This window comes from Siniperca chuatsi, linkage group LG17, assembly GCF_020085105.1.
Source record: "Siniperca chuatsi isolate FFG_IHB_CAS linkage group LG17, ASM2008510v1, whole genome shotgun sequence".
Lineage (NCBI taxonomy): Eukaryota > Metazoa > Chordata > Actinopteri > Centrarchiformes > Sinipercidae > Siniperca > Siniperca chuatsi.
Genome location: NC_058058.1, coordinates 7,981,031 through 8,005,080, shown reverse-complemented (window position 1 = coordinate 8,005,080; position 24,050 = coordinate 7,981,031). Strand labels below are relative to the sequence as shown.

Sequence of the window (24,050 nt, the reverse complement as noted above, 5' to 3'; positions counted from 1 at the left end):
TTTCTAACTTCACACCCCCAGATTTTTTCCATTTTCTGCCTTGTAGTCTTCAGCCGCAACCGACGCTGACTCAAGTGACATCACTTGAGGTAATTTACCAGACTTCGCACTGCTCCTTCTGGAGCCTCAAAAGGTTTTATACAACTTTGTCACATATGAAAGACAAACTGACATGTCTGCATAGGTGTATCAATGATTTCAAATACTGTTTGAAACGTAAATACATTTACTGGTCGGGGAAGCATTCAGATCCTTTACTTAAAACTTACTTTAAAAGTAACAATACTGCAATAATAAAAATACTACATTACAAGTCAAATTCCTTCACTGGAAATTAACCTTTAAGTAAAAGTAGTATTGTTAGAAAATATATATAAAGTATAAAAAATAAGGCAGAAATTGCCCCAGTGAGTGTTAGGGATTATTACTACTGATGCATTAATGTGTAAGTAGCATTTTACTGTTGTACTCAGTCAAGGTGGAGCTAATTTTAACTATGTTATACTTTGTTGGGTAGTTGTCTTTTGTATGAAAAATCTTAATCTTAAGCTCTCAGACAAATGTAGTAAAAAGTACAATATTTGCTTCTGAAATGTAGTGGAGTAAAAGTTTAAAGTGGCATAAAATGGAAATACTCAAGTAAACTACAAGTACCTTAGATTTGTAGTTAAGTACAGTGAGTCAATGTACTTAGTTATTCCACAACTGACTATATGCAAACAAGTTGAGGCGTATATACATGTACTACAGTAGTTGTGCAAAACATGTTTGTCTTTCCATAGCACTGATGCCTATGTACTGAATGTTCTGTAAAACATCTCTTGTGCCGTCTGAACACATACAGTCAGCAGGTCATCAGGTTAAAACAAACGAGCTGTCAAAACTTGTTCTCCAACATACAACCAAAGCTAAACTGCAGTTTAGTATAATTTCTGTCATCTACACAGAGACAAAAAGGAACATTTCTGAGAAGCCAAAGAAGCAGGTTGTTCAAATGTGTTTGCAGGAGGATCAAATGATGATCCATTTTGTTGGTGTCAGATAACACAGAATGTGCGGATTGTGGAGAAAGTTTCATTTGAAATCAGATCAGTCGAGAAGATTTCTTTAAACATGAAAAAAACACTTAAGCGTCCATTATACTGTACTGTACTGTGTTTGCATGAGGCAAGTGTTGAATATAATGAGCAGCGTGGTCAGTGATTGCTTCATATATTGTTAAACAGTCCGCACGTTTAGTCATGGGACGCTTAGCAAGACAACAAGCTGCTGGCGGGGGAAAAAACCAACTCTAACATTGGGTCCAAAGATTTATGAGTCATTCACGGAAACAGTTTTCCATTGATGTGCTCTTACTGTACTTTCCCTGCTTACGGTGCAATTTGACACTGACTCAATACATATTAACACAGTCAAACGCACTTGAAAATTACAGGCACACAAATGTACCTGAGTGAGGATGTGGAACAAGGAAATGTCTAATTTCAGTAGACTGTAGATACTGTGAGATAAAATAAAACTTCACTGATCGTTGTGTGAAATTAGGCCACTAAAGCTACAGTTACACAGGAAAGAAAAAATGATTATTAATTGAAATTATAGTAAAACATGCATTTTTAAGATGTTGAAAACATTTATGAATGGATATAGGCCCATGTAATGATGCAATGTACAAAAACTAGCACTTCTGGAGGTTATGGACAAAGTACATTTACTCAAGTATTGCACTTAAGTACAATTTTGAGGAACTTGTACTTAGTATTTCCAGTTTAAGATGTGTACCAACACGCTTGTGTTCACATTGAGAGGTAAAGACTGTATGCACTCTATATAAAATAACACAATATAATGTTCATCTGCATTCACAGAGTCAGATGAACTGTGGCCTGTTTGTGATTTGCATCACTCTGAGTGTTGACAACGCTGTGTGAGAGTCCTGGAGTAGCTAAGAAACATATAAAACCCTCATATGAACTCATAATTTAACCAAACAACAGCTTGTAGCAGTGTGAAATTGCTTGACATTTTGGGAAATATGCCTATTTGCTTTGTTGTTAAGAGCCACATGAGAAGGTCGATACAACTCTCACGACTAAGTAAAAATGAAGCTACAGACAGTTAGCTTAGCTTAGCTCAAAGACATGGAGAAACATGGGGAAACAGCTAGCCTGGCTCTGTCCAAAGGTAACAAAGTCCACCTACCAGCACCTCTAAAGCTGGTAGGAGGATTTTGTAATAAATAATGTCAGGTTCATGATTAAAGAAGAGATCTTTCCCTTAACCTAACCAAGTCATTTGTATACCGAAACATAACCAAATCTAAACCACAGTGTTGTAACGGTTTAAAACAGTTTGTGCCGCAAAATGAGCATTTATTTCAGAGTGTAGTAAATGCCCCTAAAAATCAGTTCAAGGGGCAAAAAATAGGCTAGCTTCTGAAAAAAAGGCACAAGGAAGCCCTCCTTGCCCTACAGCGGGGGGTCCCCGTTACAAATTTACAAATCGCCTACTTCTTACAAGTCATCTCTCCCTACTGATAATACGAATCGCTATCAGTTACAAAGTGTCCCCACAGATACCAATACTAAGTCTTTCCATCCACAGGTTTTGTCAAACAAAACAACTTAACTTCTTAAAAAAAGAAACAAAACTTATCTGGCATCCATACATGTTGAGACCACAAGTCAACACTGTGAAAGTCAAACATCCTACTTTCATTGGAAAAGGTGAGATTCCTGGGAAGAGAAACCAATATAAGAGAACTTTCACCAAACAACATGTGTTTATTTGATTGAGGGTCTGCTGAACTTTGAGATCTTTAGCAACTTTTTAATCAGATGTGAAAACAAGTCGTCTCTCTCTGTTCTTAAACCTGCGATAACTGATTTTTTTGGCCACTTGTGGGCAACAGAAAGTTGCAATCACAACATTAGCATATCATCACCTTAAAAGGTGATGTGGTGAACTCTTTAGCAAACAGTTGTTTATTTACACATCCGACAGTTACGGAGCAACATTATAATTAATTTGGAGTCATGTTTCTGGCCATTTGGAGGATATAAGTCCAATATTAATTTTTCTTTTAGCTTTGTTTTGGTCTCCACCAACTCCTGAGAGAAATATCTGGCTCTTTAGCTACTAAATGCTCCACTATGTTCACCAGCTAGTCGCTAAGTATGTCTGTCTGCTGTTTGGTGCTGAGCAGGTACTTTGGAGCTTTTTCGGGGACAAACAGCTGCCTGCTGCGGCCGAAAACGACGCTATGAGAGCAGTGAGAGTGAACCAAAACAGTATATTTGCGGTCCGGACATCTAAACAACGAAGGTTCATCACTACGAGTGACACCTTTCACACCGTCACATTGTTTTCACATTTTCATTTGATACATTGTCATTATAAACATATCAGTTATAACCGCTTTAGACTTATAAAATAATAATCAAAAACCTGAGAATAATAATCCTGCAGGTGAAACACCTCATACGATACAGAGAGAAGAGTCCTAAGGGCTTTCAGGTACGTGAGCTAGACTCACATACTTGGGCTGGACGACTTTTGGACGAATGCCATCTTGAAGTATGACTCATGTTTTGTTTGCGTCTTAACATAATATGCAAATACTTAGGCAGGTGTACATGAAAGGATACACTTGCAAGTCAAGACATGACTTGCTGTTCCTAGATTTCAGCGGTGGTGGAAGAAGTAGCGATATCACAGTTAAGAAATACCCTGTTACAAGTGAAAGTACAAAAGTATTAGCATCAAAATGTACTTATAGTATCAAAAGTAAAGTACTTATTATGCAGAACGACCCATTTCAGAATAAAGTTCATTATATTATTGTATTATAATTAGTGATGCATTAATGTGTTCATCGCTTCAGTGTTGAAGCTGGTAAAGGTGGAGCTCATTTTAATTACTTTATATACTGCTGAGTAGCTTAATCTCTAATAATACATCATAATTTATTAGTTGATTCCTATTTTGCATTAATAATCTGAATCTGCAAAGTAACTAGTAACTAATGTTGTCAAATAAATGTAGTGGAGTAAAAAGTACAATATTGGCTTCCAAAATGTGATGCAGTGGAAGTATAAAGTAGCGTAAAATGGTAATAAAGTACAAGTGCCTCAGAGCTGTACTTGAGTACAGTACTTAGTTAATTTCCACCGCTTTTCATTTCACACAGAATGAGAGTGAATGACATGGACGTGTACACATTGTATTTACATTTTCTGATACTTTATGTAAAATATACTCTTGAATTTATTAAATGTCTCCTCACGTCCTGTAATTCCTCAGCAGTGTTGTTAACTTGTGAAGGTATAAAGTGTAAAGAGGACACAGCGGCACATTTCTTCCTGCTCTACCACTGAAACACATGTATCTCCAGATGAGACACTTCTTGACATCAGCTACTTTACCTGCTTCACAGCCTCTTTTAATACTGTTTAAATGCAGCTTCCCGTGCAACTCACACAGTCCAGTTAAAAAAGGACCTGATCTGATAGCGAGAACGTTTGCAGAAAGGCTCTAGTTGCTCATTAGCTGTGCAGCGTCAAAATACAGGAAAACATCAGCTACACCCACAAGACAGCTTTCCTAGAAATGGGATTTGCTTCCTGAAAACGATTCACCAGGTTACAGACGTTTGACAATGACTCCTCCTGCTGGACTTGTGAATAAATACAATAGTGCTTTCATGCACTGATTCAGTTACAGTAAAGAAGGAAGACAGAGTTATTAACATTTCATAACTAAATATAAAGATATTCCTCCTTTATGCATATTTTGTAATCTGAATCATTATTACACGTTTTTAACTGCTGTTACTCCATTTTGGGGCAAAAACGTGCTTTGTTAGTTTCCGGTTGCTTTAGTAAACTAATTAATTTTTTTGAACACATGGTTTTGTTTTTTTCTGCTCATATTAACACCAGAAAAGTTGATGACTCTCCCCAAACTTCTTTCTCTGCTAGGGATACATCATATATAACGAACAGTGATCCAACTTCAGACTTTTTCTCAGTTGATGTGAAATGCTTTTATGCCTCCCGAAACAACTTCTGCAATGGAGAAGCACGAACACCTACCACTCTTCTGGAAGCCATTGTAAAATTGTGATATTTCATTGACTGTTTTTCATTTATTTTTGTGTACGCAGATTTTTATCTGCATTGTTCAATAAAGTTTAAAGAAAAAAAGTTATTAACATGTAATGTGACCCTGGTGTAACATTGATAATGCAACAATGCCAGTAATCAAGTATAGAAGTAACTAATAACAGTAGGCTCCTTCCTTATTGAAATTAAAATGATATTTTTCATGTATTTTCATGTTTTGAGCAGGCTGAATTTCACTTTTATACTAATACTGTATGTTTAGACTGCTCAACTGTGCTTTTTTACAGTTTAAATCACATTATTATCCTACAGCTGTCTGTGATTGAGCAGTGGTGAAAGTTACTATATTTTGTTATGATTAAAACTTCCACTTTAAAATGTTGATTAAAAACGTTGCTGTCTGTTGATACTTTGATCCTTTGACTATAGCGGAAAACGTCGGTTCTAAACATTGAGAAACGAGGCAACACGTGTAGAACCTCCCCCTTTCTCCCAACGAGAAAGATGATTAGCCGAATTAAAAACTGATCCAGGCTGCTTATTGGTGAAATCAGTTTTTGATTGACACATGAATGATTGACAGTTACCCCGCCCACTCAAAGTCTCCGGTCTGCAGAGATACCCGACTCAATGAGCTACACTACCCGGAAGTCAAATGCAGTTTGCGCAGTCGCAGTTTGAGTCGGTTTCATGACGCTGATTTTGTTGTCTTAACCCAGTTACTGTAGCTACTCCTCTGTGAGAACTAGCAAATACATGTTGCAGTTATGTAGCACATAGAATAAGGACTTTACCCCGCTGAGACCAGCTACCGTTAGCTAATGTTACAGTCTTCCCTCGGCTTGTTAAACTACTGCGGCTGCGTTTGTCAACCAGCTAGCTAATAAGCTAGCTAGCTACACGCTAGCAAACAAGCTGGTGTGAGTTTGCGATGTGCTGCTGTTTGTTTTCTCTCTCTCGTCTCGGCTAGCTCTCTAACTCAGCTGCCGGGCGGCTAACCTGACCTAGCTACATTTTTTTGGTGTGGCGAGAAGCAGCAAAATACACCGCATCCATTTCTTTATGCAAGTGTCCAGCTAAGATGTGGCAAAGTGTCGGGCTCACACTGCTGGTCATTGTGGCCACACTTGTCTGTGCGCTGCTCTTCATGCTGTTTGGTGAGTTTAAATAAGATAACCTTCATGAGTTACTTACAAAACTCGCTAAGCAATTTAGTCAATGCTTCAACTGTCGTCATCGGATTGATTTAGTTAGGACGCAAATCTGCTAGCTAATAAGAGGCTACAATAGCTGATAAATTGGCTGAATGATTCGGTGTATCGGTTATCGTTGATTCTCAGGAATAGTTAATCACTTTGCCTCCAAATATCCAACTATTCCTTTAAAATTGGCTTGTATGGCAGGTCAGAGTGTATTAAATGTCTTTGACCGACAAGTTTCGATTACAGTAAGGAGTTTCTATTTATATCAGGCGCACAGGAGGAGCCTGGCAGATGTCAGAACATAAACATGGCCGCTCAAGTCTGCAGGTGCATGTTGACTCAGTCCCACACTGTGTTTTTGCCCATCTCTCCCTCCTCTGCCTCCACCTCATGATACGCTTTTAACTGGACACACCTGAGCCAGCTGCACAGGTGTAGGTAGAGCAGGGAAAGACGGAAAATAAATGTAAAGACTTTTTTTTTTTTTACAGTGGTGGAGGAAGTATTCAAATAATTTACTAAAGTAAAAGTAGCAGTACTCCATTATAAGTCAAATGTCCTGCATCCAAAATGCTACTTGAGTACAAGTGCAAATGTGTTATCAGCAAAATATACTTAATACGTATCAACGTAAAAGTACTCGTTATGCAGAATGTCCCCTGTCATATTATTATATCATTGGGTTGTTTAATCTATATCAATGCATCATATTTCATAAGCTGATAACTTGTTTTGTATTTAAAATATTAATCTGAAAAGTGACTAGTAACTATAGGTGTTCCATAAATGTAGTGCAGTAAAAGAACAATATTTCCCTCTGTAGTGCAGTAGAAGTATGGAAATACTCAAGTAAAGTACCTCAAAACCGTACGTAAGTACGGTGCTTGAGTAAATGTACGTATTCACATTTCACCACTGCTCTTTTGTCCATCCAGATGAAAACATATTCCGTCCACTGCACAATGTTTTTTATTTTTAACCCATTTTTCGAGTTATAACTCTATTTCCTATCCAGGTAGCCATAAATTCTATATGTCCTTGTTCATTTTTATAACAGAAGAAAGATATATTTTCATACAAAATAGTGTGTTTATAAAATAACATCAATATAGACAAATATTGCATATAATACTTTTCAGTTTTGGTTAATGGTGTACAAATTGAGTAAGGAAGTGTCATTTGTGGCTGCCAACAGTCGCAATTTGGGAAAAAGGTTAAAAGTCTTCTTTATCGTGCAGCTGCCAGAATATGTTTTCACTCAGGTGGTTAAAAGAGTATTTGAGCATTCGTGAAATAACTTCAAAACAGTGGTACGTTTTGTTAAACAACCGTTCAGAGATTAGTGAGCATTTTATTTTTCAGAAAAACATGTTAACCTCTGTGTCTCAAATGTTTTGTTAATACATGAGAGGCACAAAGGGCAACTTTCTTACAAGGAGCCCCTCTGGTTTTAAGAGTTTCTTTATTATGCCTGTAAATATCTATTTTCCCTTCTTTACCCCTCAGGTTGGTATGTAGTCTGGCAGCTCTTCCTGTCCAAGTTCAAGTTCCTGCGTGAACTTGTCGGGGACGCTGGCACCCCACAGGCCGAAACGCAGCCGTCCGAAACCAAGAGTGAACGCACAGCTAACGCCCCAACACGAAATCGGCCCAGGACCGCACGCCAAAGAGTCACCTCTCCAGAAAGCACTTCATAGACGACCCAGACGGCCACTGTGTATCCTTCACAACTACTCATGAAACCTCTCTTACCATGACTGCTCGTCAGCCCTATACAAACGTCGTGTGTGTGACCATCACAGATGTTTCCCACTGACCCTGCACTCTACACTACACAAGGACCTTGTGGACACTTAGTAGTCGACACTCAGCCCTCCTCTTAAACAGGACACTTTTAACTGACCAGGCAGATATGCTGGTTTCAAAAGGGAAAAGCCATTTACGTACATTACTGTCCATTTCTTTGTCATCTGTTCATATGTTTAATTATGTACAGTCGTATATGTACTGGAGTGTGGGGCTCCACTCATGCTCCTCCTGTTATCCTGCAATAGTGATGGCCAGCTTTCATGAGCGGCCACGCTGCTTCCTGCCACCTCTGTGGAGTATAAAGATGCTCCATCACACAAAGAGAGATGTGAATTCTCTTTATGTACATGTTTTAATCTTGTGTTTTTAACAGAAGTAAGTCTGTTTTTAACAGAAGTAAGTCTTTCTTTGAACAAAGTAGGAAGATAACTGTTAAAAAGTCTCGTCTACATCATTTTAACAACTGAAGATCAACTCAAAACTGAAAGTGATTTGTACCATGGATAATTTCATTTTTTTTAAAAGCGTAACAAAGTGCAATGAAAGGAATGTTTATGCTGTCATTTGATTGTTTCTTGCACAGTATACATATTATTATGGACTACCATCCAGTAGATAATGGCCCAAAAACCTCCAAGGAAGATGCCAAATGACACGGCTTCATTCCAGTTGTGTAAAATGTGACCTTTTTCCTGCAACTTCTCCTTCACCTTGTCCTTTTTTTATAGATTTATACTTGAAGAGTCAGGGGAAAGTTTCAAGGACGGTTGGTGTTAAGAAGCAGCTCTCCACATTGTTAGCTGATCTCTGGGAGCACTGAAACGAGGCTCCCTGCGGCCTGAGTGGTGTCTGAACCCTCTCCCCTCCCCTGTGCCTCCGTCTGTACCAGTGCCTGTTTAGATGGCATCCACTGTTTGTTACATGGCTTCCTTTTGTATAGACGACAGTAGCTTCATTTCCATTACAGTGCAAATCAGAGCCAAGTCGATACTTATGTAATATTCTCCCTCCAGGTACAACTCGTGTAACTCTTGCACCTTTTTTCTTCTTCTTCAGTGGAGCAGTAGCTTCAAATAAATAATGCCATAAATATGTTGAGCCCTGACCTGTTTGCCTCTTAAGTGGAAAAGTTTTTTTTAGGAAAACTAACTTTGGAGGAAATGTGATTGATGGTTCAAAGTATTATTTTATATTCGCTATAAATTGTCTGTGTATTAAACATACAAAATACTTCATAAACTGCCTCATTCTATATACACACACGTGGAAATAACCATGCATTAACCATTTGGAAATTCATTTTCATTAGAGATGAAGTGATTAGTCGATCGACGGGTGAATTAATCGGCTACTACTTTGATAATCGATTGTTATTTTGAAAAATTCAAGCATTCTTTTGTTTAAGCTTCTCAAACGTGAGATTTGGCAGCTTTTCCTCACCTTGACTGCAGTAAATTGAATATCTTTGGGTTTTGGACAGTTAGTCAGACAAACCAAGACATCTGATGACTTTGGGCTCTAGGAAGTTGTGATGGGCATTTTTAAGTGTTTTGTGATCTTATATAGATCAAACGATTAATCGAGAAATAATCAGAACCGATTAAAGATGATAATTGTTTTATAATTTTCGCCTAGCGCCATTTGCATGAATTTGACCGCTGGACCGTTTGTGTTTATTTGCCCCAAAGAGTCAATGTGCTAACCTCAGTGGTGGAAAGTAACTAGGTACATTTACTCAAGTACTGTACAATTTTGAGATACTTTATTATTTTCAGTTTCTGCTACTTTATACTTCTACTCCACGCAAATATTCACTACATTTATTTACTAACTTTAGTTACTAGTTACTTTCCAGATTCAGATTATTAATACAAAATATAATCAGCAAACAAGTTATGATGAATTATTAGGTCAAGGTAAAACTTAAATAAATTCACAAGCTACCCAGCAGTATATAAAGTAATTAAAATTAGCTCCACCTCCACCATATGCAACATTAAAGTAATGTACACATTAATTTCTGGCCATTCTGCATAAGAAGCACTTTTGGTACTTTAAGTATATTTTGACATTAATACTTAAAATCTTGTGACAGAGTATTTCTGCTCTGTGGTATTGCTATTCTCACTTAAGTAAAACATATGAATATTTCTTCCACCACTGGGAACTGGTAATGACATAACTTGATGTTTCTCCAGGCAGACTTTGTGCACAACGTTGGTGTCTTTGGTACCTACAGATAAAAAGCTGACAGCCCTGCTGGTTTGTGTCACTTTCTTGTGAACCAAAGAAACTTCTTATACACTTTCAAAGTCTCGTAGCTTGGTGAAATCCGTGAACCGTGATGTTTCCCTGACATCCTAGAGTTTGAACACAAGGTGGCAGTATCGCAGTGGTAGAAAACAGCACCATAACAAAAAGCTTCAAGGAAAACACTTTAGTTGTTGTAGCTGTTTTATCACTTTGGTCTATTCAGTATTTGTGATTATGAATCCATGTAGATAAAGAATAAAATCCTTTCACATGGATCTTTTTGTTTGAAGATGTGTTTCAACTTAAAACTGGATCATCAAATGTGAAGACAAAAAAGGAAAATGTTCTAATCAATAGAAATATTAATACAGTAATAATAGTTTATTTGCATAGTTTTCATCTGTGAAGGGTTCATGAAGTTTCTCTAATACTCTGGGACAAACAGTGCAGCTGGTTTGTTTTTGAGAGGAATTCACAAAAACAGATGCTAAAACAAACAAAAATAAAACACAAACAATAAAACAAATACTAACACAAAAACACATGTCCTGACTCCAGTGAAGTCCTCTGCTAACCCGTCTCTCTGCACCCTTTTAGCTCTGCTGGCTGATTTCAAATTGCTGCTGTGAATTAATGTCCCAGAACTCAATGCAGTGAATGAATCTACTGTATGTATAATCTGATCTATGTGAGTATGTCTGGCTTTAAAAGGCCATTTTAGTCTTTGACAAGGCTTAATCCATTTCATCTTCAAGGGTCATTAGCTTATTCCTAAACTGCTCGTACTTAATACAATGCAAGGATGCAATGATTGTGACTGCAAACATGTAGCACAGCGACATCTAAAGGATAAAATTGAGTTTTAATACAGATCTATTTCTCAAATTGGAAAGTTTGAGAAACAAAAGGGTAAAGCAGTACGTTACATATACTACTACGTTGAAATGTATTGAATTTCCTCAGAGCTTGTGGTTTTTTAGACCCTTTTCTGTGTCAGTCAGTTCTTTTGAAACTCAAATGATCATTTCACTCACAACTGCATCTGCAGTTACATTTTCATATTTGCAGTTTGAGAACCAAACTAGAATTACCGCCCCCGCGGTTGTATGCCTCCGCCAGCCAGTCAAGTTGTAGTTTACATCCATGTTTGTCCAGACTCATAATATATGCAGTGAGTACTTGGAAGGAACTGAATAAAAAGGTAAAAGTGTATTTTTGGCTAAATGGAAGTTATCACTATATTGATGATACATATGTACGAGTTCAGTGAATATACATTGTTGAACTGATTAATGAAGGATTATCATAGATGTATTGGATAAACAGGTACTTGATTTCTATGTAAAGATGGATTCTTATAGAGTATAGCTACACAAAATGTGGTGTTTTTGTTTTCTCCTGGCATTCAGTATATTGTTTGCAGTCATGTGATTCAGATGACGCTCAAAATTCAGAATGAGGCAGGAAGTGAAAGGCAGAATGGACGAGACGGAGGAAAGCCCGTACTGTGCTAGTTATTGTTTACTCATTGTGTCGTCCCAGTCAACATGTGTGTGAAATCTGGAATCGCCCAACTCATTCTTAAATTATGGCTAAAAACCTATTTAGAGGTCGCAATGACCTTTGACCCAAAAGTGTCACCTATTCAGTGTCTGACCAATGAAATAAGGTCACCAGTGTTGTGCAAGTTCACACTTCACAAGAGCTAGCTCAAAGTTCAGTTCACACAGATTAAAATGAACCAGTTCACGTACATTTCTTCCTTTATTTTTCCTTTACAAAATGCTGTGAGTTTGACTTGGGTGGAGGAACTTTGCGGCTCATCTTACCCTTTAATGATTTCTTGTGATCATCATTCACTCGCAGATATTTCCCAAGACTGGTCGGATGCTTCAGCTCCCTGTGTCGTTTCAAAAATCTGTGACCCATCAGATTCTTTGACCCAAAACACCGGCATGCTGGGTGCCCTAAAACACAGTGTGTGAACGTCGTTAACTCTCGCGGTCACGTTCATTAGTTGCAAAGGGATACGTTCAGTTCACTGTTCACCAAAAACATGAGCATGTTCAATGAACAATCTCCCCTTCTGTTCCTGAGTTATGGTGTTGAATAATGGCCAAAAAAGTGTTTTTCCAGGACATTATGATGTCACAGTGAAGTTGACCTTTGACCTTTTTGGTAAAAAAAAGTCATCACTTCATCGTTGTATCCCATTAAACATCTGTATGAAAATCTGTCATAATTACCACATCAATTGCGCTGTTTCTTGACTTTAGATTGACTTTAAGCTGCCAACTTCACACCTGGCCAGGTACTACGGATGAAAATTAGCCTTCTGGCTAACTCTGGCAGTAAGTAATGTTTATTAACAGTACTGTTTATTAATATGCACAAATAAACTGGGGGGGAAAAAATTCTTGAGTTATGGCCAAAAAACATCTCAAAGGTCATTTTGAGGTCATAGTGACCTTGACCTTTGAGTCAAAAGTGTCATCAATTCTTGAGTTATGGCCAAAAAAAAAACACGGTTTTTGAGTCCAGATGACTGACCTTTGTGCCAAATTTGAAGAAATTCCCTCAAGGCCTGAGATATTGCGTTCACGAGAATGGGACGGGCAGACAACCCGAAAACATGATGCCTCCGGCCAAAACCATTCACCGACGCAGAGGCATAAAAAACACCAAGGACACAGTGATTAAAAATAACTAAATGCGTTTACTCAAGTACTGTACTTCAGTGTTTCCATTTTGTGCTACTTTATACTTCTACTCCACTACAATTCAGAGGGAAATATTGTACTTTTTGCTCTTACATGTATGTGAAAGCTGTAGTTACTTTACAGATTAAGATTATTAAAACAAAATATGATTAACAAATACATTTTGATGTATTATTAAAAACCCAGCAGTATATACATTTACTAGCTGCAACATTAAAGTAAATGCATCGAAAATAATTACTTCTGAAACGGGGCATTCTGCATAATGAGTACTTCAAATCTGGGTACTCTAAGTATGTGCTTCTGTACTTTTACTAGAGTAAAGATTTGAATGCAGGATTTTTACTTGCAGTATTTCTACACTGTGGTATTGCTGCTTTTACTTAAGTGAAAGATCTGAGTACTTCTTCCACCACTGCAAGAACATAAGTGAAAGATCTGAGTACAGTAATTGCTACATTTCACTGTGGTATGACTCAAATGTTGAGAATCCACTCGTCCAGAATATCCTGCATCCACCATCTACTGGAAAACAGATGCATAAAATTAACAAACCACCCTTACAGTAAATTGACTTTGAGGCAAACCTTCACTCGTAGTTTTATTCATACTAATGATGCCACCTCTCCCTCAGATCTGGCTGAGTGTGTTTCTGCCTGCAGCTGGGGCTTCTTTTTTTTTTTTCAAGAAACGGAGGCCCTGCTGAGCTACGAAGCTGTAATTTCAGAGCCTGCAAATACTTTACAGGAAATTATTGTGGTAAGCCAAGGAAATGACATAGACTCTCCATTGCTCCTCTAACTATAGATATACAGCAAGAGCAAGCTTAGCTCTCTGCTCCTGTTGTTGGCTGTAGGTACTGCACATTTACCTCTCTGATGACCTTTCACTGTTTGTTCACTCAACAGACAGGTGAACAGCTGACTTCTTGATTGCTGCTGCTCTTGTATATCACTGCAAATTTCCATCTCAGCAGTCCAACACCTGTTTGCTGTTTCTCTGCTCGACTAGACGGTATCTCATCGGGGAGCGTGGAGACAACTGCTTCAGGGGATTGAGCAAAATGCAGCTTCAGCTCTCTGTCTCTGCAGCACCTTGCGTGGTTGTGCAATTGTGGTAAACCAAAGACATTTATGAGATGTTTGGCACGCTACCCCTGGTGACACACACACAGAAGCTGCTGCTGCTGTTGAGTCCAGGACTTTGTGTTCTGGCCTGAGTGGATGTATTAGAGCTGCCAGGACTAAAATAACTCATTGATTCACCAAGCTCTCCCCAGGTCTCAAGCATTAATCAGACAAAAGCTATTTTCCGCACTTGTTTAGAGCCACAAGATGTCTTGAGATTACTGCCACACAAAGGCAAAACAACAGCTAAACAACGAGAGCTATATCAAGTGAAAGCTAGCTGGTGAGATAGCCACGGCTAGCCTTAGCTAAAGTTAACTAGTAACTGAAGATATCAAATAAATGTAGTGGAGTAGAAGTATGCAGTAGCAAAAAATGGACATACTCAAGTAAAGTACAAGTACCTCAAAATTGTACTTAAGCACATTACTTGAGTAGCTAAATGGCAATGACAACATCAGGAGGCACAATTGCGCCATAAACTCTTTGATGGCAGTGGGTGACATGTAATTACTGGTAACACTACCCAGTAACTACATGATTGGGGATATTGTCCTCATGTATATTATCAATTATCCAATTCTCAGATGATGTGTGACAAAAGCAAAACAACAGCTAAATAAAGAGAGCTACTGTATATCAAGTGAAAGCTAGCTGATGCGATAGCCATGGCTAGCCTTTGCTAAAAGTAAATTTACTTATTGATTTTTCCCTAGCTCTTATCTGTAATTGAAAAATATCAATTTTGATGAACCAACACGCAGATAGTCATTCAACAAAACTGAATGAGGCAGTAGGAAAATCCGATCATGACGGAGAAACAAACCCAGCTAATCTCCTGCTAAAGTTAACTAGCTAGCTAAGTAGCAGTAACTGTCATCTCAGAGTCAAATGTGTTCACATGCTTGGCTAATAAAGCTGATTCTGATTAAATGTGAGCATGTTTGTTAGCATAGCATAGTCTTAGTCTTGTTAGGTATTATGTAGGTTATATGGAAATAATTTTTTGGATAAAATAATCCGCCTAAAAAGGCCTAAAATGGAGGCATTACACTTTTCTATCTGTTACTCAGTTTACCAGCCAGCCTGAAAACTTTTTTCACAACTTTACTGCTTCTGTAGTTTCTGCTCTCTGCTCTCTTTGCAGGGCAGATTAGCAGAGAAGACAGACTTGTAATATGGACCTGACGTCTCCTGATTTACCATGTCTGTCTGCAGTTTGTGTTAAATGGGAACCATTTTTAAAGTCATTGCAAATTCCTTTCTTTCTCATCTCTCTGGAGAGCACAGAGAGGAATGCAATGAATAATAAAAACAGTTAGATTGCTCGTAAGTGCCAGTCTGTGTGAGCTTGAAGGATTTTTAATGAGATTTTCTATAAAGCAGCTTCTCCACAGGGAGAGACTATATTTCACTCAGATTATAATGAAAGAGGGGCAGGTGAAAATGAGAAAAACACTAAGGCTGTTTTTTGTTGTATCCTACAGTTAGTTACTGTAGTTGTACACACCCAAACCTCCGACTTTATGTTCCCAAGAAGACGCTCCGTCACTCTATACATTTTATCAATTCACTACACTTTGAACCACAGATAATGTGGTGCAGCTGATAGGGTCGGTCTGAAAAAGACGTTTCTCACGGTCCAGAGAACATATGTCTCGTCCTGTACTTGCCCCTCATTAATCTCTCTGTGTGTCATATCTAATGTTCTGCAAGCAAAGTGAAGAAATGCTTGGCACAGGCACCTGATCCAGCAGCCCTGTCCTGCTTTCAGCCCCCATCTTTAACTGACCCCTTTTTAAGATTAGGGGGTACAAATGACTCTGATCAGATATGACTTGAAATCAGAAATACCCCGCAGGGGTCCACGAGGATGTTATTGAGTTTGACAAGACGTTTGGTTACCATAGTTGCATTAAAAAAAACAAAAAACCTGCAATGATATTTTATTTGCAAAGGTGACTGTTTATTAACTAAAAGCTTTTGGATAAATTAACTCTTCATGTAAATTCTGTTTCTTACCACTGAAATAGTGACGTCCCCCAAACTTAAAGAGATATTAAACATACAAGATTCATATTTCAGTGTCAGTGTTCATTCTTGGATGAAGACCCTGAGATGGAGTTAAAAGCTCCAGAAAAACTATTTTTAAACAATTTACATTACTATTATTACATTACTAATATTTACATTCAATTTATATTTCAGCATTAAAGTTCATTCTTGACCTTGGAAATAGTAGTTTGACAAAAAAGAAATCTTATCTAAAAGAAATCTCAAGGTCCACTTACTATATGTTTTGTGTTTTTTTGCTGGAGCTTGACATGATACTAAGCAAACACTATATGTGGATGAAGACCATGAGATACAATTAAAAGTAAAAAAAAAATCCTAACTCAAGGTCCACTTGTTAGCTCTTTTTGCCAGAAGCTGACATGACTTAGTAAACTCCAATAGCTGATGAAGACCATGAGATGCAGTTGAAAGCCCTTGAAAAATGAAAGCTTTATATGTGGGCGTGAGTCATTTTTGACTTTGGAAATAGTAGTTTGACAAAAAGAAATCTCAACTCAAGGTCCACTTACTAGCTTTTTTCCCCCCACAGAGCTTCACATGAAAACTGAGCTAACACCGTCTGCTGATGAAGACCATGAGATGTGGTTGAAAGCTCCAGAAAAACTACATACAAGAGTCATATTTCAGTGTTAAAGTTCATACTTGATTTGAAAGTAGTACCTAACTCCGTAAAAAAGCTCGTACACAGACCTTGAGAGAATTATGATTTTCTTTGTCAAACTACTGTCTCCACCCATGCTCAAATATAAATCTTGTGCAATTTGTTTTTCCAGAGCTTTCAAACTGCATCTTATGGTCTTCATCAAGCTCTGGCAGAAAAGGCTAGTCAGCTTTATATTATTTAGAGTTTCGGTGTCCCATAATTGCCTATATGGAGTTTATAAAAGTGTGACAAATACATTTCTGAGAGAGAATATAACATTTTGGCATGAAAATTATCAATATTTATAGAAATTAATTAGTATTGCCTTGTGACCTTTCCTAACATCCAAGCTACATTTAAAAATGTGTTTACTAAATTCAAACTATAACTCAAATAACACCTTCCTCTGACTTATTTTGCGCTCTTCCTCCTCTCTTGGGAATGTCTCTTTTACTATAACAAATCTGATATGTCACAGAAATGAAACGACACAGTCACATGGTTAAAAACAATCCTTTACTTTGTGGAGAGCTCCACACACCTAAATCGACATTAATGTGATTTACAAGGAGATTTACTGTCACACCCAGCAGTAAGACACAACAACGACATTCTACAGGTAAAAATGAAAAAATAACAAAAAACAGGACATCTCATAAGGTGCTTCATAATATGCGGCAGGAATGTTGTGAAAAATGTCTACACAATCCTACAGAGACACCAATACTGCAGCTACATATATATTCATACCATAATATAAAACAATCTACACAAAAATAGAGCAAATATTTACAGAACAGACTATTTACAACATCCAAAACAAGCTTAAAGATGAAGAGCAATACATATATATACATATACTGTAAATATATATATTTATGCTAGATTAATGTACACATGGAGTCTGTGGTGAAATGTACTGGAGCAACATTGAAAATCACAAATTGGCCAATTGCAGCAACTGTTCTTTGAACTGCTGTGCGTGGTGCGAGAGATCAGTGACTCTGTCCACCATCTCCTGGATGGCAGCTGTGTTCGGGTAGTTCAGGGCGGCCGTTTTGGTCGCAGCCACCACCGTCTTTAACAAGTCACACAACACGTTGCTGGAGTTCATCACCCTGTTGGCCACCTCGGGAGCTGAGGCCTGCCTGGACAGGGTGTCTCCGATGAAGACCAGTTTGTGGGCGCTGAGGATGACGAACTTGCTGTGCGCCACGAAGATGCGAGGAGGCTGCCCGGTGCTGACGCAGCTGAAGAAGGCGTCCACGGCGCTGAGGAGCGTGACGAAGTGCTGCTCACACTGCTCGGAGTAGAAGCTGAGCAGCTGGCGGTCCCGAGCACAAACGTGGGTGGAGGGGGACAGGGACGAGGACGAGTCCAAGGGGGAGGCAGAGGTTTTGCCCGAGTGTTGGTGTGAGATCCACTGTGTGATGTCGTTCTCCACGGGTTTGATCACTTCCTGCTCTAGCTTCTTGAACTGATTGATCTGTGAAGGGTGACGAGATTTTTATTATTTTCCGAGCTTGCTTGTTAACATTTATCACATCCTTCTGATTTTACTGAGATAATCATTTGAGGTCAAACTCTGTGAAAATGCATCTAAGATTAAAATTCTGCCCCCTTGCTATAGGACAGACAAAAAGAGAAATCTGCTTCCAACCAGGGCCGCAATCGATTAGTCCATCAAAAGAAAATGTATCAACTATTTTGACAATCGATTAATCGTTTCAGTCTTTTTTCAAGCAAAAATGCCAAATTATTTGCTCTTTTCCTGCTTCTCAAACATGAGGATTTGCCGCTTGTTTTTATCATATATGATGGTGAATGAAATATTTTTTGGTTTTGTATTTGTCTATAACATTAAATATGAATGACTAAGTAAGCAACAATCAAAGTTAAGGTTCAAAAAACAACATCCTTAGTTATTTATTAAGAGTTTAGATCAGAACTGTGTTGTTGTGGTTTCAGATTTGATTGACAGCAGTCGGGAAACGTAAGCAAACAACCCAACAATTGTCATTACATTTTGATTTAAATGTGCATAAATGCTGCACTTCAAACCAATGAGGAGAGCACTGACAGATTTCTCTCATGAAACACCCCAAAATGTTCCAACTTCGGCAGAAAACTGTGTGTTCATGTCGAACGGCAACACTCATAGTAGGAAGCTGTTTGAGAAAACATGTTTTCAGGGCATCTAATCTCTCAGTTTAGTTATTTTCTATGTGTAAGGCTATGAGGGGCCATCTGGCTGCAAAAAAAGGCTCCAAATGTTCGACTCCCTCTGGCCTGACTTTTGTCTCACAAAGTCTCTGCACCCATGAGACCCAAAAGGTCAACAGCTGTGTGTATCTGATGGTAAGGTATGAATATATAAATATTTATGACTGATAATAGAGAATCATGTAGAAAGTGAAAGCCTCACCTGTTCCTGGCCCAGCTGGACTTGACTCTGCTTGATAATGTTTTCTTTGTCCAACAGCTCCTTCTGCTGACGTTCAAAGTCATCTTTGCCCTGTGGAGGAAGACAAGTAGGTGAGAAACGCCCAGGTTTGACCTTTGATGCATCCTACATGAATTAGACACACTCTCTGTAGTATAAAGTCTGTGGGAATAAAGCAAATAAAGGAATGAGTGTAGGCTATGACCCTTCAAATCCTAAAAAAGCCCCAGAAGGATTGAAGATTGAAATCTTCAATTTAGTGGCTATATATTGTCTATATACTGTATATCAAATTGACTTGACTTAACTTGACAGCTGTTGCTAACATAACACACTGATTTAGGATGAAATACTGTGTCATCATAAAAAACTATTTATGTAAGAATCTAAGGTTTTCTCACAGAAACAAGACAGATCATGTATTAAAGCCCCTTTTGACTTTGGTGACATCTAATTGTAGCATTAAAAATACTTTCTGGTTGACACAAATGCCCCAAACGGACCGGACCCTGGGCTAAAAGCAACACTTAGACTAACGAATTTTCGCAAAAAAAACTTGTGTCATCAGGATAGCTGCACTGATCCCATTACAATTCTACACATACTTTAACGTAATGATCCGAGTTACATCTTTTTAGCCCAGGCTTTTCTCACTCTGAGGATTTACCTGGAGATGCACATAATCGTAGTCCTCCATCCAGCTTTTCACACACTTCTCGCTGTTGTTCATGTTGTCTTTGTCTTGGCTGGAGGGCACGGGGAAGGGCTTGGTCTGGCCTCCGTAGTTGTCGTTATCAGAGGAGGGGGAGGTGAGCGGGTGGATCATGTTCTCATCAGGTGTGCTCCCGATAGAGAAAGACCCGTCCATGTGCGTCCGCCTAAACAGCAGCTCAGCATTGCTGCCTATCGTGGAGGCCAGCTGCTTGGCATCATCGGGAACAGTCCTGGAGACCATGACGAAGCGATCCAGGTCGTCGCTCTTGTTGTGGTGCTTGCCAGACGACGCTAGGGTGTTCAGAGCCCAGCTGCAGTTCTCCAGGCCTTGGTAGATCTGCAGGAGGATCTGCTGCGAATCCTCCAGGCGTCCCAGCTGCCTTTTCAGCTTAGTGTGCAGGCTGGAGTCTGATAGAGCTGTGGCGTTTGCTGCAGCCCCTCTGCCAAACACAACAAAGTCCCCGAGAGCAGCCCGGACCCTGTCTAGCACTGTGCGGACGTCGTTAGTGTGGCGCTCCATGAAGGGAAAAGTCCTCCAGTGAGGGGAAGCTGCCATTGAATGTAAACCCCCGACTGAGGCCTCCAAGGCCTGCTGCAGGCGGTACAACCTCTGGACGGCAGCATCCACATCCAGAGCGAGGCGGCCCTCGGAGTTGGAGCCTGTGGAGGACGAGGAGGTGGACATGCTGCTGCGCGTGCTGCCGGTGCTGGAGATTGACAGACGGTTCACACCGTCCGTCACGTCTGCTACTGCACGAGCATCCTGAGCGGGGATGTCGTAGATGCCTTTGCTTCCGTCTCTGTCAGCGGGCGAAGTTCTGTGCTGGGGGGGCTGCATGCCCCGGGGGATGTCGTATATGTCCCTCTGAGACCCCACCCCTGGATGAAGGGCGGGTGGAGGTACGTCGTAAATGCCTTCGTTTCCGTTGGTATTTGGGTGTTTGTGATGTGCAGGAGGCTCCACACTGGGGGGGAAATCATAATGCGACTGGGGGCTCTGTGTGGGCTTGGTGAGGACAGGTGGCGGTACGTCGTAGATGCCTTCCTGTTTGTGTTTGAGAGGCTGTGGGAAGTCGTAGTTTCCCTCCTGGAGGGCGGGGTTGGTCCTGCAGGGAGGCACCGAGTAGACCTGCAGGTGAAGAGAATCATTAGGTTTACATTCAGTGCAAATTCACAACCATGCAGCACAATCAGTGTGCAATGGTGAAACATCTGTCAGACATGGACATAACTTCTTACATCACATTGCAATCAAAGAACTTTGTCTTCTGTCCCAGACTCTACAAATAAAATCAGCCACACAAAAGGTTCCATTTCTAAAACACAACTCAAGTTTATAATCATTCATCCAGAAAAACTCATCAGAAATGAAGGACATTTTACTAAAAAGAGTAGCCCTTAAATCATCATATAACGAGCAATAAAATATAAAATGGTCTTTATCTTCAATCTCACCTAAATCATATAACAAACAAAGTTTCTTCTCTTCAGGGACGCCAATAAACCTGCCTGTTTCTGTAGCAAACGGCACCTGAACATGGTTAGGTTTGTACCAAAACAACACACCATCTTTCCTTGCAAATCAGGAACATGAAGTACTTAAATAACCAGGTTAATCAGAGAAATCAGGTCAGTAAGTAATCAGAGTACACATTTACATACTCTGTAATAACCTGATTACTGCAAATCCGTGTATACATGCAGAAGGTCAGTAATCAGATTTCTCCCCGACATTATTTTGGAACCACGGCTTTCTTATTTTAACAGTAGAAGAGACAGAAACCACAGACTGACAGAGCAGCATTTCCTCACAGCGTGACGTGTATGAATTTGACAAATAGTCAAATGTTCTGCAGTGGCAACCAACGTATTTATGCTTTTAGAGGCTACTTTTTAGTTTAGAGGCAACAGTTTTAGCTGGATTTTGAATTGAATTATTTTAAATACAAGGACGCATCACTCTGTGTACTGATCTCTTCTTTCGTCCAGTCTCTCTGCCGTTACTTTCCCTGTCTGCAGTCTTTTGTCATGCACAATAAATCTGCGTTCTCCAGGTGTGAAACCATTTTTAATGTTTACATGACATTTAAAAAAAATCAGCTTACTGGAAGAAGTCGACTGTAACCCGCTGAGTGCATGTAAACGCAGTGAATGTCAGTGGGTTTTCAAAGTTTGTACAGCAGAACTGCAGTTAGAAATAGAGGAAGTGAAAGATCTTCTGTCTTGTGTAGATACTATATTTAAAACCTAAAAATTTCTGCCTTTGATTACTTCCTCTAATGCAGAGTCAGAGTTACAACAAAGATTTAACCTCCCACCAACTTTACAGAGCAGAGTCTGACGTTCATGGCACAGAGCATGATGGGAGCGCAGTGGGGTGAATAAAATGGTGGCCTGTAAGTGATTTCCATCAGCCTTGAAATGCACTCTTTACAGCTAGACAGGCCTGCCCAAACTGTAATCAGGAACGACGCAAATAACAGGTCCCAGCATATTTCAGGTTATTACAAACAAACTGATGGCGCTCTGCCTGGTCGGGTCTGGAAGTCTGGTGAAATCTTAGAGGGTCTGGAAAGAGAAGAGTTATGTCCTTGACTTTTTTTTTTCCCCTGCTGGAGAGTTCAGACACAGAACCATACTCATGGAGTTTTGGTTAAACTCAACTGGCAGGCAAAGCTTTAATTTAGCGCTGCCTCAAGTATGTCATAAATATGACGTCTGACATATTATTCATTTATTACAATTAAGAGAAATACCAGGAACTGTATCAACAAACATAAAATAACATTTTCTGGTCATAAGCAGCTACCACTTCCTTAATTCAACTTTGTCTGACTGATGTGCCCTTTCATTGTGGTGGAAGATTAACTTGTTGTTGAAATGTTCTCTTACCCCTTGTGAAGAGGGAGGTATGTCATAAACGCCTTGTGTCCTGGGGTCCATTTGAGACGGAGGAACATCATAGACGCCTTGATTTCTGGCACCGGGATACATCTGACCAGGTGGAATATCGTACACCTGAAACATGAAAGAAACATAAGATAAACACCAAATAAGGGTAAAACCTCACATAAAACTTAGTATCAGTTATGATCACCAAGAACTAGGTTGTTCTTTTAAAAATGTTAAATTGCAGCCCTTTATTTGGTAGAAGATCCATTTGTTTTGCTTTAAATAATGCATATATATACCATAAATCTAGCTTTATTCAAAACTAACATCACAACAGTACTGAAGGGTTTATCAGCTTAAGATGACAGGACAAAACTGTCAAGGATCCTTTCTGAGAAAATAATGTGACTGCAGAGAACAGGATATGTGGCACATAACATGCAGAAGATCAAAGAAACAGTTTTCTCGTTCTGACAAATGCAGACCTCCTACTGTATTTGCCTCAAACTATTCTTGCTGTGTTGACTACAGATGATTTGTTTGTTTGAATGACTGATTGATTTATTTCTTAATGTTTAACTGTGGTGGATCAGAGCAAAAGGTGCATACGGGACAGTTGCCTTTTTTTTTTTTTAAATCACCAGAACTGATTGATTCTGATTTGATCAAAAACACAACACAGAACCCATTTAAGCTTTAACAAATAAAGACCCATACTAGTTGCATGCTTTACACTTCTTGCCATTTTTTTGGATGTATTTTTCTGTTTGGTAGGAATAGGTTACTTTTGAAACTCTTGAAACATGTTCGAGTTGTGTAATCCACCACAGTGAACCTCAAGTCTGCATTATTTTTTCTCTATAATGCAACTTTGACAAAAATTAACGCAGACTAAATGTACACTGTGATGGATTTTACGACTCAAGGTAGTTTCAAGAACCTGCTGACTGAGTTTTTTTAATATACGGATATTAATGGAAACGTGGATGCCTGAAAAGGTAGGAAACATGCATTCAAATGGTTAAAACATAGCTGTAATGTGAAGTAT

At 39.1% G+C, this 24,050-nt stretch overlaps 2 protein-coding genes across 4 annotated transcripts in view; one reads left to right on the top strand and one right to left on the bottom strand.

Moving 5' to 3' along the window:
• The first annotated feature begins 5,770 nt into the window (after positions 1-5,770).
• On the top strand, positions 5,771-9,373 carry smim13 (small integral membrane protein 13). Its single transcript, XM_044172928.1, has 2 exons — positions 5,771-6,280; positions 7,832-9,373. Exons 1-2 carry the CDS (start codon positions 6,205-6,207, stop codon positions 8,020-8,022), a joined length of 267 nt encoding a protein of 88 aa, XP_044028863.1. The 5' UTR covers positions 5,771-6,204; the 3' UTR covers positions 8,023-9,373.
• An 8,077-nt stretch (positions 9,374-17,450) lies between these two features.
• The window catches only part of nedd9 (neural precursor cell expressed, developmentally down-regulated 9), a 38,006-nt gene continuing 31,406 nt past the window's right edge, over positions 17,451-24,050 (bottom strand). For all 3 annotated transcript variants that reach the window (XM_044172927.1, XM_044172926.1, XM_044172925.1), the window contains 4 exons: positions 23,003-23,128; positions 20,064-21,239; positions 19,379-19,468; positions 17,451-18,439 (listed from right to left, as the gene is read on the bottom strand). In XM_044172927.1, the coding sequence (XP_044028862.1) occupies positions 17,891-18,439; positions 19,379-19,468; positions 20,064-21,239; positions 23,003-23,128 (1,941 nt within the window). In that variant the 3' untranslated portion in view covers positions 17,451-17,890. The remainder of the gene's footprint in view (positions 18,440-19,378; positions 19,469-20,063; positions 21,240-23,002; positions 23,129-24,050) is intronic.